Source organism: Bombina bombina, chromosome 2 (genome assembly GCF_027579735.1).
Source record: "Bombina bombina isolate aBomBom1 chromosome 2, aBomBom1.pri, whole genome shotgun sequence".
NCBI lineage: Eukaryota > Metazoa > Chordata > Amphibia > Anura > Bombinatoridae > Bombina > Bombina bombina.
Window position 1 is genome coordinate 935,874,783 of NC_069500.1, and position 16,623 is coordinate 935,891,405.

Here is a 16,623-nt window from a genome sequence, read left to right on the forward strand (position 1 = left end):
CCAGCACACAATTGTGTGCGTTGGTATTTCGAGTAGAGCACAAATATTGCGCTCGCGTAAGCACAATTTTTTGCTCTCCACTCGTAATCTGGCCCTAAATACATTTTCTAAGCGTAGTACTGAGGCTTTTCCCCACCTTCCTGTGGTCATGGATGCCACTATGTTTAAATCTAACTTTCAATTGCATTCCCATGCGGACATGTTTGCAAACGTACAGCTGCTCTCTTTCAGATACCTGCAGTAAAACAATCAAAAATTTGCAGCACCTATAAATTTTGTGGCTTTATAGTAGCTCATCTCAGTTGTATTTCAATTGTCTTCTTTTGAAACGTGTGAAAATTCTAACTGAAATGGTTTATGATCTTTGCGTTATTATGTGCAGGAGGGACAGATGATAAAAACCCATTCATTCTCCATGTGGGGCTCAGATACTGGATTTTAAATGCATTGAACAGAAACTCTTTTTCCCTGAGGCTAATCTATACCTTTGTTTACATAATAAAGAAATTAAATCTTTATTATGATATTAAAGGTGATCATGTGTTCCAAAAACACTGTTCATAGACAAAACATTATTTAATAGCTAGTTCCCAAAAAGCAATTTAATTAAATTTATTAGTAACCATAATTAAAACTGATAAGGAAAAAATACCTGCTGTATGAGAGCCTTGCTCCTTATAACTTGCACATCTGTATCAAAATCACGGTAAACATAATAAAGGGCTAGCTGGCGGTGCCATCAATGAAACAATAAATAAATGCTAGGAAGAAATATGTATTCTAAGTACTAGCTTAATTACTTAAAAAATAAGTTTTAGTGTTCATAAAGCAATTGGCTGTGCCATGCTGTAACCTATGTTTCCTTCTCTTTTGAGACAGCTGTCAATAAGTGGTTATAGGGTGCAACCAATGACTGCAGGAAGTTTGCACTTCCACTTTTAACAGGAAGCAGAAAGCACACACTTTTCAGAGTAAAATTACAGTGAAAGGGGAAAAATAAACAAGGAAAGTGTATTGCAAAGTCCTTTTGCTACACATAATTACACATTTTATATTACAATCTCACATTGCTTTACGTCCCTTTCAAAGGTATTGGGGTAGGTATTTTTCTCAAAAACACTTGCATGGCTGCTTTTAAAACAACTTTCCAGTTAACTTCTGTTATTAATTTGCTTCATTTTCTTGGTATTCTTTATTGAAGGAACAGCAATGCACTACTGGGAGCTAGCTGAACACATTATGAAGCCAATATGAGGCATATAAGGGCAGCCACCAATCAGCAGCTTGCTCCCAGCTCCTGAGCCTACCTAGGTATGCTTTTCAGATACCAAGAGAACAAATCAAATGAGATAACAGAAGGAGAGTTGTTTAAAATTCAATGGCCTATCTGAATCGTGAAAGAAAATGTTGGGGTTTCATGTCCCTTTAAAGGTAGCCTCCTACCTGCAAGCTGGCTAATTTCTTCTTAATTAATAGAAAAAAGAACAGAGGCACCACCATGGCCTAGTACCACCAGCACAGTAAGATAATGATGCAAGATGTCAAATTATATTCGCAAAGTTGAAGCACCCAACGGTGCTAATGGGGCAGACTGGAACTTCACAGTGGTCCAGCTCACTGTACAGAACCAGCAATGATTTCCAGACACAAATCCCTTGGGGAAGCCTTCTTAACACCTATGTGAACACAAAAAGCAAACAACCATAGCCCAGTAACATAGAGACAAGGGCAAGAGGAAATGAGTTGGTTGCACTTACAAGAAGGGAAGCACCTCCAGGTGCAGTAACAACAGACTGAGACTTAGCAGCCGCCCAGCTGACTGAGAACATTAGCAGGCAGCTACAGACTTGTTCAAAAAAGGCCCAAAAGCAGTGATGTATTATTGTTAAACACCATACAGACCGATATAAAATGATGATGAAGTAAGTGTATAATAAAAGTAATCTTTATTCCAAAGCGACGCGTTTCCTCAGGCTATGATACCCTGTGTACAGCTGCAAAGTCTCAGTCTGTTGTTACTGCACCTGGAGGTGCTTCCCTTCTTGTAAGTGCAACCAACTCATTTCCTCTTGCCCTTGTCTCTACGTTACTGGGCTATGGTTGTTTGCTTTTTGTGTTAACATGGGTGTTAAGAAGGCTTCCCCAAGGGATTTGTGTCTGGACATCATTGCTGGTTCTATACAGTGAGCTGGACCACTGCGAAGTTCCAGTCTGCCCCATTAGCACCGTTGGGTGCTTCATCTTTGTAAGTATAATTATCTTACTGTGTTGGTGGTACTAGGCCATGGTGGCGCCTCTGTTCTTTATTCTATAGATCATCACATACCAGGATTTGACCGTCCTTTGACAGAGTGCTGCCGCCTTTTGGATTACTTTGGACTTTTGTGTTCTGTTGTTGTATGGCTTTTATATATACACTTTAATATTATATTTTTTATTTGTATTTTAGTTATTGTTTTTAGATTTAGTATTGGGAAGCACCCCCCTTTTGGGCTTGTGTGTACCTAGGTACACCCATACACAGTTTTCTTTCATTCATTTCTAAATAAAATCCTTCTTGCTCGGGAGATAAATTCATACACCTAAAGTAAATAATGTATCCAATACACACTGGAACAATTGTTGCCAAACATAATTTTAATCAATCGTCAAAATCATGTGATTAATAGTTTCAAAAATTAAAGTGGCAAACAATATTCAAAGATCACATTTAAATCATGTTTGAGATAGAACATACAATTAAAAACAATACAATTTACTTGTTCTCTTGGTGTCCTTTGTTGAAGATCATATGTAGGTAGGCTTAGGAGTGTGTCTAGAACACTGCATGGGAGCAGTTTTACTACAGTGCTTTTATCACTACGTAGCAGCAAGTCTTTGCACAAGCTAAATCATTGCTGCCATATAGCTCTTCAGACACACACACACACTTCCCAGCTTACCTAGGTATGCTTTTCAACAAATGATGCCAAAAGAACAAAGTAAATTTAATGAGAGAAGTAATTGGAACGTTTTTTTGTATGTTTTTAAACTATATGCTCTATCTGAATCATGAAAATTAAACTTTAGCATTTAATGCATGGAAACAAGTGGCTATATGAAAAAGCTCACTGAAGAAGCAACGCTATTACTGTAGCAATAATTAACACTTACTTTAAATATCACCATTTCTATGTCAACGTTCAAATAGTAAAACATCCTAATTTAGGTGCAATTTAAATTGGAAGGCAATTCTCTCATACCGCGTTTGACTTTCCTTTAGGCTCGAGCAAGCAAAAGAAAATGAATCCAAAGATGCTCTGAAGGACTTGGTTAATCTAATTACTTCTTTAACAACATATGGCGTCAATGAACTGAAACCAGCTGGTTTAACAACAGGGGCACCATTTCTTCTGCCAGGTTTTGCTGTCCCGCAGCCTACAGGAAAAGGTAGGTATCTTCCGACTGATTAAACCTTTTCATAAAAACGGAATCACAAGAGAATAATTTACTGCTTTGAGTGTAAAATATTTGCTTATCAGGGCAGAATAGGAGGACATTAGCCCAACGTGACTACAGCGATAAATCTAATAATTTATACATACATTGCAGTTCCCTTTACTAAAGCTTTGATTTAAACTTTTTTCCATCTAAAATGTTTGTTGTATAATGATAAAACAATGTAATAAAATGATTGCATTTTTAAAGGGCCATTAATGTCAAAATTAAAGTTTCATGATTCAAATAAAGCATGAGATAAACAAAACTTTCCAATATACTTTAATTATCAAAACGTGCACATTTTTTTTTATATACACACTTTGAGGCTCCAGCTCATACTGAGCATGTGTCAAAATGCACTGTATGTACATTTTGTGATTGGCTGACTGCTGTCACATGATTCAGGGGAGAGAAAATGGATTAACCTTGACATTTACCAGAAAATATTCTGCTGCTCATTTCAAATTCAAAGTAATGTCTATTGTATTGTATTTTTATTGTATATTTTTCAATTATTCAATTCTATTGTATTTAGTAGTTTAGAAATGAACCAAACTCACAGAAGTAGTAAGAACAAAAAAGTTTCATTATATTTTTAAACACTGCAAAGGAAATATAGAAAGATAACGTTTCACACACAGTCACAATGTTCAGGAAAAGCACTAGTGCTTGCCTGGCATGTGACTTTAATTATGTATTTAACCACTTTACATGGATTTAAATATAGTTAAAAATAAAATGTTAGTCCCCTGTTTTCATGCATTTTGATGCCTGACCATTTTAATGCTTTTTAATACCAGAAATATTTTCCTTGCTCGTATACTTCTACCTATGTATTTATTTTATAAACTGCATTATCTACAGCTAGATATGGGATTGTAACCATGTAATATTTACTTCAAAGGACATTAAGGATCCATAATAAGACTCAATTCTTATTTTTTTTTTGTGCTATTGGTCAGCCTTCCACAAACAAGTTATACACATAGTTAATGCTGGCTCTGGTTTGGCAATGCACTGACGAACCTGAGCTGACGACGGCTGGTGATTAGTGGCTAGGCTTATATACCACGCAGTGCACACAAAGTGCAGCCGCACGCCATAATCTCCTTAAAATCATCAAACTTTATTCCATCAGATTAAAAATATGATTAAGTTCTGGTCACAGGCGCAAAACGTGTAAAATGGTCGTCCTGTTATTTTGTTAATCTGTTGGAATAAAGTCTGATGATTTTAAGACGATTTTGGAGTGTAGCTGCCCTTTGTGTGTTTTGGATGTCTATTGTTGCTTGGTTCTGCCACTGCAGTGAGGTATACACTTGGTGATTTTTCAGCTTGGATTTGTAGCAACAGATCGTGTTTGTTTGTTTAGACATATATGCCACCCTGATTGGCGCAGCTACTGTTTTCAGCTCAGGGCTAGTAGTACAATGATAGCCTTAGAGCTGGCTTTAACAATGTGCTTAACCACATTTTAAAGAAAATGATTCATGGTTAAACATGAACTGCTTCAAATGATTTTTTTATGCCATGAAACCTATTTACTAAAGAATGAAACGATAAGTGTGTTATAGTGAATAGACTGCCTAGAAAAAATTAAGTAAAGGCACTGAAGAGGCCATTACGTACAATTTCAGTGAATCTAGGAAATGCTAACTTGTCACATATCTGCGAGGACCCTCTATTTCTGAGTTGCACAGACTTTAGTAAGTAGGGGTCTCTATTTTTCTCTTCATCCTGTCATCTCTGTATTGTGCTGCCTCTACTAGAGAGGCCCCTTTATTTTACTGCCCAAAGTCATCTTTATAGTATCTGACTTTTACAGTATTTTGTGAGATTGAAAAATGACAGGTACATTAAGCTTCCTAAGGGAAATTACAGTTGACAGTGACAAAGCATTTTGAATGGCATTGTTAGGTCATGCTAGGTTATTGTAGAACTCTTGTCTTGATAACTAAAATCAACACCACTGACCATCTGATTAGGCACAATGTTTATAAGTGACAGTGCCCATATGCCATCCATTTAGAAAAAAAAGTCAATTCATTTATTTTTCCGGAGTATGTACAGAATACTTAATTTAGAATCTAAAGGTGCAGCATCTCATAGCTAACTTGTACCATACACAGGGGACAAAATGTATAGTATATCTGAGTCTATCAAAGAAAGAAAAAAAGGTGCAGCCCCAAAATGTCATTAACTTGTTGATGGGAAAAATAGCTAAGATACTGGTTTGTGTCCATATGAAGACACACAGAGCGAACCGTTGCTAACATTTGTAACTAGTTATTAAAACTATTAAAATATTTTTTTTATAAAAAGTGATTGAAGGGATTAATAGCACGCAGCTCCTAGCTCCCTTACCTTTATCTGTACAAAGGACCTAAAGGGACATCACATTAACCCCCAAATCCTGCCTACACCACCCCAGTTACTACTCACTGCACCTAACAAGAATTTTAAATTAAAAAGGGTGTCTTTGATGCAGATTTTAAGAGACTTTGTTCTCTTTGTAGCATTTATTGAAAATAATACTGTGACGATTAAGCCTATCTACCCAGCCGTCACAATAGGGAGGGTGTTGGCATGAAGGGGTTAATAGCACTCAACCTCTGGTTCCCTTAACCTTTATCTCTACAAAGGACATAAAGGGACACCAAATTAACCCCAAAATCCTGCCTACACCAACCCAAATTATCAATGCTGCCACCACCAAGAATTTTAAATTAAAAGGGTGTCTTGGGAATCAAATAACTCACACAATTAACAATAAGGTAACATGCCTTTAACCTTTTCTCTTCAGAGCGTTAATTCAGATATTAGAGCCCAAACACAGAATTAGATTTTTTTATATGTTTAATAACAAAAATGCCAATGCCAAATTAAAAATAAGAACACACTACCTATATAATTATTATCCAGACTCCAATAGGTTTGGGGAGAACACCCTTCGATGTTAGCTCTTTTTGTTCCAGGCTGGTTCTGCCTAAGTTTTGGGTATCATTCAGTTCTAACTCAGTATTTCCCTTGTCTTGTCAAGGCCCGCGCCCTTGTTATAATTTACGATCATTCAACCATTCATAGCCAGCCTTACAGAGACATGAAACCCAATTTTTTTTCTTTTGTGATTTAAACAACTTTCCAATTCACTTCTATTATCTAATTTGCTTAATTCTCTTGATATCATTTCGTGAAAAGCATATCTAGATAGGCTCAGTAGCTGCTGATTGGCTGTTGCACATAGATGCCTTGTGTGATTGGCTAACCCATGTGCATTACTATTTCTTCAACAAAGGATATCTAAAGAATTAAGCAAATTAGATAATAGAAGTAAATTGTAATGTTTCAAATTGTATTCTCTACCTGGATCATGAAAGAAAAATGTTGGGTTTAGTGTCCCTTTAACTCACAGTATCAAGAAGTACCATCCACGAGAATGCTGTGGTCTTTAGACCACAGCATTCCTGAACAAACACAGATCTTACACAAAGAACATTTCAGATTAACCTGGCAATGCTGAGACATACCACCTCTGTTGGGTAGCCAATCTAGGTATCAACTACTCCTCATGACAGACATGAAACCCAAAAAAATTATTTTGTGTAAAAATGTTACCAATTTACTTCTATTATCAAATTTTCTTCCTTCCCATGATATTTTGTGTTGAAGAGATACCTAGGTAGGCATCTGGAGCACTACATGGCAGGAAATAGTGACAATGTATAACATTCTTGCGAAACTGCTGCCATATACTGATCCGGTTCCTAATCATACTTCCCTGCCTTTCAACAAAAGATATCAAGAGAATGAAGAAAAAATGTTAATAGAAGTAAATAACGTTTGGTATAGCGCAATATTAGAAATAGAGCAAAGTTAAGTTTACACAACACTGAACAGTTTTACTTCTGATATTGCAGTCACACGGTTTTAATATAGAACATGTTAAGTACAGTGCGGTTGCGATATTAGAACTTAACACATAAAGTACTGTGTAAATGTGTTGTGGCAAAAAAATATGTAATTTTAAGAAAGCTGTCTATTTTTCAAAAACACATTTTACATAGTGCCAAGGTAAAAAAAATGCACTATTGTATAAAACAAAAATAATTTTGGCTTTTATTAATATCCTGTACACACCAGTGCGAAGCCATCAGAAGTTAATTTTTTTTGTTTATGTGACCATATGATTTAGTATGTTACAGTATGCTTCATACATATAACACAGTATATACACATGCACAATATACACAAATCCTCCAGCTCATATAGGTTTATTATTTATTTACAAGTTTCTCTAATGGATTATAAAAGAGGTTGAGTTTCAGTTGATAAATTGTATTGCTATTTATTACTGTGTAAATGGATCATGTGGCAGAGAATCCTCTCCTCCCACAGTGACCTGTAGTAAAAAAACTTTTGGAAAGATTACCCTCTAACAGTGATTTCATCTCTTAAAGTGATGGTAAACTTTGTTCACACGCTACACTGCATGTGAACCATCTTTCCAAATGAATGGCACTTTCATGTAATATGCATGCATTTTTTTTTGTCATGTTCTTAAGTCTTCCAATCAGAGCCCAGGCCAGACTCTGGAGACGCATCAAATATCTAGCACACGTGCTATACAAGTAAGGGGCGTTTGTGTTTTTCCAAGGACGCCAGCTGGCCTTGGTTCTGATTGGAAGATTGAAGAATGTGACCAAAAAGTCTGAGAACATAGACGGTCGAAGGAACAGCGGCACAATTTTATCAATTTGTGAGATATTTTTTAATACATGCATATTACATGAAAGTAGTGTTTGAACAAAGGTTACCATCGCTTTAAGAACATTTCACCTGTGATCACGGTGCGGATAACTTTGACATAGCGCTATTGTGACGAGGCTTACAACATCAAATAACAGAATTTAATATTTTATATACACCAAGGTTTAACTATTTTTTTTCTGGATTTTCCATTTGCAGGTTTAAGTGTCCGGAACATCCAAGCCTTCTCTGTCCTACAGAATGCATTTCTGAAAGCAAAAACCAGCTACCTTGCCCAGATTATTCTTGATGCCATCACCAATATTTACATGTCAGACAACGCAAACTACTTTATTTTGGAGTCCCAGCACACGTTGTCTCAGTTTGCAGAGAAGATTGCCAAGCTGCCTGATGTACAAGTGAAGTACTTTGAGATGCTTGAGTTTGTGGTGTTTAGCTTGAACTATATCCCTTGCAAGGAACTTATCAGCGTGAGCATCCTTTTAAAGTCCAACACCTCATTTTCCTGCAGCATCATTGCCACAAAGACTCTGCTGAAATTCATACGTCACCACCACATTTTTAAAGATGTTTTTAAAGAGGTGGGACTGCTGGAAGTGATGGTCAACCTTCTACACAAGTATGCTGCTGTACTGAAAGATCCTACTCAGGCATATATTGATCAAGGTATATTTGCACTTTAGAAATATAATATTTTTCTTGCCACATGCTTCATAGATAGGCCAAAAAGCAAATTCTGTTAATTAGGTTTTAATTTTTTTGCAAATCAATATTTTTGTGGCATTTTGACAACCTAGGTTACCAATGTTTGTCCATTTAAAGGGCCATAATACCCAAATGTTTAAACACTTAAAAAGTGATTCAGCATAGCTGTAAAAAGCTGACTAGAAAATATCACCTGAACATCTCTATGTAAAAAAGAAATATATTTTACCTCACACGTTTCTCAGTAGCCATATCCCATTGTAAAGGACTTCTAAGAAGCAAATCAGTATGTGTGTCCTGGGACAGCGGAAGGAGCGAGCTTTCGTGCACACTCATCTTACTTCCCTATTCAGTGTAAAGAAGTTTACTATGAAATCTCATGAGAGTGAAGTGAAATCTCATGAGATCACAGTAAAAAGAGTTCATGACCTCAGCACTGCTGATGCTGATTGGCTGCTGTTCATTTGTTCATTTTTTTTACCTGCAGCTGAGCAACAGCTGAGTATAACTTTTTACACAGAACTTACTCTGCTGAGCTGAGGAGATTGTGAGGTAAAATATCTTCCTTTTTTACATAGAGATGCTCAGGTGATATTTTTCCTGTCAGCTTTTTACAGTTATACTGCATCAGTTTCAGTGATTTAGCATTATGAGTATTATGTCCCTTTAAGTATTAGCTGGCTTGACATGAATAGTGACTAGGTATGAATGGCGACTTAATACCGCTTTAATAAAAACAAAATAAAATGTAATAGGTATTTGGGGATTTGTTTAGCAATATATTTATTGTTTTAACGGTTCTCAGTCGAACCATTGTTTATATGAAAATTCTAAGGAAAGACCAGGCTTCCAAGCAATTTTGCAAAATACTTTGTGGTACTTGTTATATCTTAGAGAGAATGAGCAGCTGTACGTTTTGCTGAAATGATGATAGACCAGTTTTTATAGATGTACTCTAATAAATTATAGAACTTTTACTAAAGAAACTTTTTGCTCGGACTGTTTCTGTCTATAGTGAATGTTGACGTCTTAGAGAGCACTAGCTGTCATAGCGAGAGAAGGAACCAGCTCTGCAAATACACGTGCACAGAGCTTACCCATGTATTAAGATCTACTAAAATGCACAAAGCTTTTTGTTTTGTTTGAGTGGAAAATCTATAAAAACAAATGTCGTCATTTTAAAATTTTATTAAACAAAATTAAAGAAATTGTAAATAATGTGTTAATAAAGCACTGCATGTAAATCTATGCAGTGCACAAACCATTGCATACGCAGGAATTTTATTTTTTTCAATAATTTATGTATCTTTTTTTTTAATATAGTATAGAATTCACATCTTTTTGCAAGCAGTGATTTTTTTTAAGTCACAGTATTAATACAGTGAATTAGAATGTGTACCGCCAGCGTTATTACCTATACTGCATGCACATTCGTGCACTTCTGCAAAGCTGGAGGACGATGAACTACACATATTTTGTTGCCAGCAATGATTGTAATTTGTCAGTTTTCTCTCAGAAATATTTATTTCTTAAATGCTGGTGTAGATCGTTCCTCATCAGATTACTTTTTGTAATTTGAACCTTTGATGCTAACTTGCAATGCTGTTAACAATGTCAATCTTTACTGAAAGGGACATAGGTGGATATAAACTTAAAGGGACATAAAATATATTAAAACCTGTGCTTTCTACATGTAAAAAGAGTATAACTGCTAGATCAGCTATAAATTGACTAAATGTAACTAACCTACGGCTAGATTTAGAGTTGGGCGGTAGCCGTGAAAACCAGCGTTAGAGGCTCCTAACGCTGGTTTTTACCGCCCTCTGGTATTTGTCAGGAAAGATTGAGCTCGGAACAGCCAATAGAATGCGAGATCAATCTGATTGGCTGATTGGATCAGCCAATCGGATTGAACTTGATTCTGATTGGCTGATTCCATCAGCCAATCAGAATTTTCCTACCTTAATTCCGATTGGCTGATAGAATCCTATCAGCCAATCGGAATTTGAGGGACGCCATCTTGGATGACGTCCCTTAAAGGAACCTTCATTCTTCAGTTGGACGTCGGAAGAAGAAGATTGATCCGCGCTGGAGGTCTTCAAGATGGAGCCGTTCCTCATCGGATGAAGATAGAAGATGCCGCTTGGATCAAGATGGTTGCCGGGCCGGATCTCCTCTTCTTCCCGGATAGGATGAAGACTTTGGAGCCTCTTCTGGACCTCTTCAGCCGCCGCTTGATAGAAGATTTCAGCCGGATGATGGATCGCCAGCCCCCCGCTTGGGCTTGGATGAAGATTTCGGAGCCTGGAGCGATCTGTGAACCTGGCATGGTGAAGATAAGGTAGGAAGATCTTCATGGGCTTAGTGTTAGGTTTATTTAAGGGGGGTTTGGGTTAGATTAGGGGTATGTGGGTGGTGGGTTGTAATGTTGGGGGGGGGGGTATTGTATATTTTTTTTTACAGACAAAAGAGCTGAATTATTTGGGGCATGCCCCGCAAATGGTCCTTTTCAGGGCTGGTAAGGTAAAAGAGCTTTGAACTTTTTTAATTTAGAATAGGGTAGGGCATTTTTTTATTTTGGGGGTCTTTGTTATTTTATTAGGGGGCTTAGAGTAGGTGTAATTAGTTTAAAATTGTTGTAATATTTTTCTAATGTTTGTAAATATTTTTTTATTTTTTGTAACTTAGTTCTTTTTTATTTTTTGTACTTTAGTTAGTTTATTTAATTGTAGTTATTTGTAGGTATTGTATTTAATTAATTAATTTATTGATAGTGTAGTGTTAGGTTTAATTGTAGATAATTGTAGGTATTTTATTTAATTAATTTATTGATAGTGTAGTGTTAGGTTTAATTGTAGGATTTATTTTACAGGTAATTTTGTAATTATTTTAACTATTTTAGCTATTAAATAGTTATTAACCATTTAATAGCTATTGTACCTGGTTAAAATAATTACAAAGTTGCCTGTAAAATAAATATTAATCCTAAAATATTAATATTAATCCTAAAATAGCTACAATATAATTATAATTTATATTGTAGCTATATTAGGGTTTATTTTACAGGTAAGTATTTAGCTTTAAATAGGAATAATTTATATAATAAGAGTTAATTTATTTCGTTAGATTTAAATTATATTTAACTTAGGGGGGTGTTAGTGTTAGGGTTAGACTTAGCTTTAGACGTTGTGGGGGGCAGATTAGGGGTTAATAAATATAATATAGGGGTCGGCGGTGTTAGGGGCAGCAGATTAGGGGTACATAGGTATAATGTAGGTTGCGGCGGTATACGGAGCGGCAGATTAGGGGTTAAAAAATATGCAGGTGTCAGCGATAGCGGGGGCGGCAGATTAGGGGTTAATAAGTGTAAGGTTAGGGGTGTTTAGACTCGGGGTACATGTTAGGGTGTTAGGTGCAGACATAGGAAGTGTTTACCCATAGTAAACAATGGGGCTGCTTTAGTAGCTGAACGCTGCTTTTTTTGCAGGTGTTAGGTTTTTTTTCAGCTCAAAGTGCCCCATTGTTTTCTATGGGGGAATCGTGCACGAGCTTGTTTTTGAAGCTGGCCGCGTCCGTAAGCAACGCTGGTATTTAGAGTTGCAGTGGCGGTAAATATGCTCTACGCTCCCTTTTTTGGAGCCTAACGCAGCCATTCTGTGAACTCTAAATACCAGCGGTATTTAAAAGGTGCGGGGGGGAAAAAAGCACGCGTAGCTAACGCACCCCTTTGGCCGCAGAACTCTAAATCTAGCCGCTAGTTCCTGACACCAGTATCTGCACACTAAAAAGCTGTTATGGCATACAAAGTATGTACAAGCTTCTGAAAGTCAGGCTGGCTGCATTCCCTGTTAACAAGTTTTTGCTTATTATGGGAGAAATTTTGCCAGCCAGGAGTTTTTATAAAGTAGTTAGATGGGGGCCACGTAATACTCTGTGTTTTTTATATCAGAAAAAGGGATAATGTTACAAATTAATTTCATAATATAACAAATGTATTTAATGATAATTTTAGCAATAAACATTGACAATTTTTAATATTAGCCAATTCTAGTTTACCTTTGGGTGAAATTTTCGTTGGGTGGTCTGTAAAAGCAGCTGGGTGGTGCACCCAATAAAAATGGCCTTAAGCGGATATACAGTATATGTGTGTGTGTATGTGTGATATATATATATATATATATATATATATATATATATACTTACACATAAACACACACACATAGAAGTGCTCTCTCAGGAACGAACACCAGCTCAATAACTTTTTTAGCCTGTTCTATGGTGATTCTCCACCTGGGTGCAGCTTCTTTTAGCCCAATAATGCTTTTCACAGAGTCGAACTTTCCTGAAGTATATCTGGACGATTCCACCAAAGAAGGTCAGTCCAGCCCAAAATACCAGACAAATCCCTCTCTGAACAACAGTTAATTATTTTATTTTTTAAAGATCACATTTTGCATTCTCTGGAGCTTTTAAAATATTAATTGACAAGTAGAGAGAGGCACAATGTCCCTAAAAGAAGTAGTAATAATAACAGGGAAAAAAAAGAAAGAAATATATATATCTGTATCTGTCTGTGTATATATTACATAAAAAACATAATACATCTTTCTTTTTGTTTTAATTGTCACTTATTACAATATCTCACTCTATCATGATTCCAGAAAGAGCCATCTTTGTTATGATTATGTGAACACAAAATAGTATATACAGTTTGATGTCACTGACAACCTGACATTTATTTTTTATATGTTGTTCATTTTTATTTAATTTTGTTCCAATAGGATGCACAATTGTAATACAGTCTACAGAGGACCAAAGGCAGCTGGCATTAGTGGTCATGGAGACTTTAACTGTTCTACTACAAGGATCAAATACAAATGCAGGTAAGTACATAATCTGCTGTACAACATACAGTGAAAACTGATTGTGAATGTAGATTATGCTGCTGTCTTAAAGGCAATTTCCTCAGAAGAAAAAATGTGCCTGATGGTTCACTTAAAGCTCAGTTATAAAAACCCAGAAGAATCCTAGATTTACTTTACTTCATGGGAAGTGAAATTAAATCTGTACTCACTATGACCCTTTGAATCCAAACTTTGAACCAAAATGTGTGGGTGGGAAAGCTCATCTGTTCATTTCAGAAACACTTTTATGTTAGGTGTAGGGTATTGACTTCCATCCAAGATCCATGATACTGAATATTTAAACGAAAAAGTTGAAATTGTTGTGTCATCACTTAGAAGGTGGTGTGCTTTTAAGGACCTATAAGTAAGAAACATGTAAACATGTTTTGTTTTTACCTAAGGAAATGTTAAGTAAAAGCTTTTTAAACTGTAAATAATACAGCAGCATCAGTTGTGTACTACATGCTAATAGTCACAGGATACTAGATATCTAGATTGTAAGTTCCCACGGGAATAGGGTCCTCAATTCCCCCTGTATTTGTCTGTAAAATGTTGTCTCTTATTGTATTGTTTCTCCATTGTACTTTTAATCCTTGTACCCATGGGCAGTGCTGCGGAATCTGTTGGCGCTTTATAAATAAAGAATAATAATAATACTAAGGTCAACTTCCATAGATCTGTTGGTGTCCTTCTGTGTGTTTGACCCTCTTGCTTTTATATGCATACTGCATATAATTTAATAATTAATCCTTTTTTTTTTAAATATAAATTACAGTGCTTTTCAAAGCATTTAAAACCTTACATGTTCTATACACTTAAGTATGGGAATGGTTTAAAGGAAATTTCCTCTGTATCTAATTTTCTGTGTGCTGTGTTCCGCCACAGGTGTTTTTAGAGAGTTCGGAGGTGCTCGCTGTGTGCACAACATTGTGAAGTACCCCCAGTGCCGTGAACATGCACTTATGGTTATCCAACAACTGATGTTGTCCCCAAGTGGGGATGATGACATGGGGACACTATTGGGGCTTATGCATTCAGCGCCATCTACTGAGCTACAGCTTAAAACAGACATTTTGAGGGTATGTATAAATAGATGTTTGTAACAACAAAATAACAACAAATAGCTAGTAACATATATAGATCATTTTTTATGCGTATTAAAAGAAACACATGTTGCTTTGCATGCTTACACCCATTTATCTCTAGACTGAATTCTTATATTTTGTTTTATTTCACTTTATTGAATTTAATTACCCACTACAATTTTTTAGTAGACAACCTTGATACTGGTTCTAAATGTCTTCAGTGGTGATTCATTATTTATTTTTGTTTGTAGGCGCTTCTTGTTGTTCTTCGTGAGAGTCATCGGACTAGGACAGTTTTTCGGAAAGTTGGTGGGTTTGTTTACGTTACCTCTCTTCTGGTTGCAATGGAGAAGTCTCTTGGTTGTCCTTCAAGGAATGGTTGGGAGAAGGTGAATCAGAATCAAGTGTTCGAACTGTTGCATACGGTCTTCTGTACGCTGACAGCAGCCATGCGTTATGAACCTGCCAATTCTCATTTCTTCAGAACTGAGATCCAATATGAAAAATTGGCTGATGCTATTCGGCTGCTTGGTTGTTTTTCAGAAACCAGGAAAATCAGGCCTTCAAATGTCTTCCCGTCCAATAATCAACCTTTTCAAAGACTCTTGGAGGAAGACTTGGTGCAATTGGACTCTGTTTGTCCTGTGCTGAGGCACTGCAGCAAACTCTTTGTCTATCTCTATAAAGTTGCTACAGACTCATTTGACAGGTAAGTTTTTTTGTGAATGATGCTAACCTAAAGAATCTTCTTCCCACCAGCAAAACAATGATAAAGTGTTTGCAGTGAAATGGTACACAATGATAAAAAAAAATGTGAATACTTTAAAGGGACACTGAACCCAAATTCTTGAGTTCTCTGAACTCAAATTTATTTTGTGATTCAGATAGAGCATGCAATTTTAAGCAATTTTCTAATTTACTCCTATTATCAAATTTTCTTTGTTCTCTTGCTATCTTTATTTGAAAAAGAAGGCATCTAAGCTTTTTTCTTGGTTTAGGATTCTGGACAGCACTTTTTTATTGGTGGATTAATTTATCCACCAATCAGCAAGGACAACCCAGGTTGTTCACCAAAAATGGGCTGGCACCTAAACTTACATTCTTGCATTTCAAATAAAGATTACAAGAGAATAAAGAAAATTTCATAAGTGGAGTAAATTAGAAAGTTGCTTAAAATCTCATGCTCTATCTGAATCATGAAAGAAAAAATTTGGGTTCAATGTCCCTTTAAATTGATGATAGAATGTTGATGAAAATCTGCATGGTTTTGTTTTATTTATCATTTGTAAATGCTGTACCGAAATCTTCTCACCTCTAAGAATTTAAGGTACTTCAAACTTTGAAGCTTTTGAAAACTTTTTACATAATGAAGTCTAAAAATAAAAAAAGAGGACAATTTGTACTCTGTCACTATAATTATTGAAAATCATTTCATTTATACAGCCATACATATTTCTTCAAATTGTTAAAGGGATACTAAACCCAAATTTTTTCTTTCATGATTCATATAAATCTTAGGAGCCAGACCTTTTTTTGTTCAGCACATGGGAAGCGCTTGCTTGATTGGTGGCTAAATATAGCCACCAGTTAGCAAGCGTTATACAGGGTGCTGTCCAAAAATAGCCCGGCTCCTGAGCTTTCATTTCTGCTTTTTCAAATAAAGATACCAAGAGAACAAAGAA

At 36.0% G+C, this 16,623-nt stretch overlaps 1 protein-coding gene across 5 annotated transcripts in view; it reads left to right on the forward strand.

The window, feature by feature from the left end:
• Window positions 1-16,623, forward strand: part of WDFY3 (WD repeat and FYVE domain containing 3) — an 840,855-nt gene that overhangs the window by 394,471 nt on the left and 429,761 nt on the right. For all 5 annotated transcript variants that reach the window (XM_053703393.1, XM_053703396.1, XM_053703395.1 and 2 more), the window contains exons 9-13: window positions 3,263-3,429; window positions 8,446-8,913; window positions 13,734-13,835; window positions 14,742-14,935; window positions 15,193-15,650. In XM_053703393.1, the coding sequence (XP_053559368.1) occupies window positions 3,263-3,429; window positions 8,446-8,913; window positions 13,734-13,835; window positions 14,742-14,935; window positions 15,193-15,650 (1,389 nt within the window). The remainder of the gene's footprint in view (window positions 1-3,262; window positions 3,430-8,445; window positions 8,914-13,733; window positions 13,836-14,741; window positions 14,936-15,192; window positions 15,651-16,623) is intronic.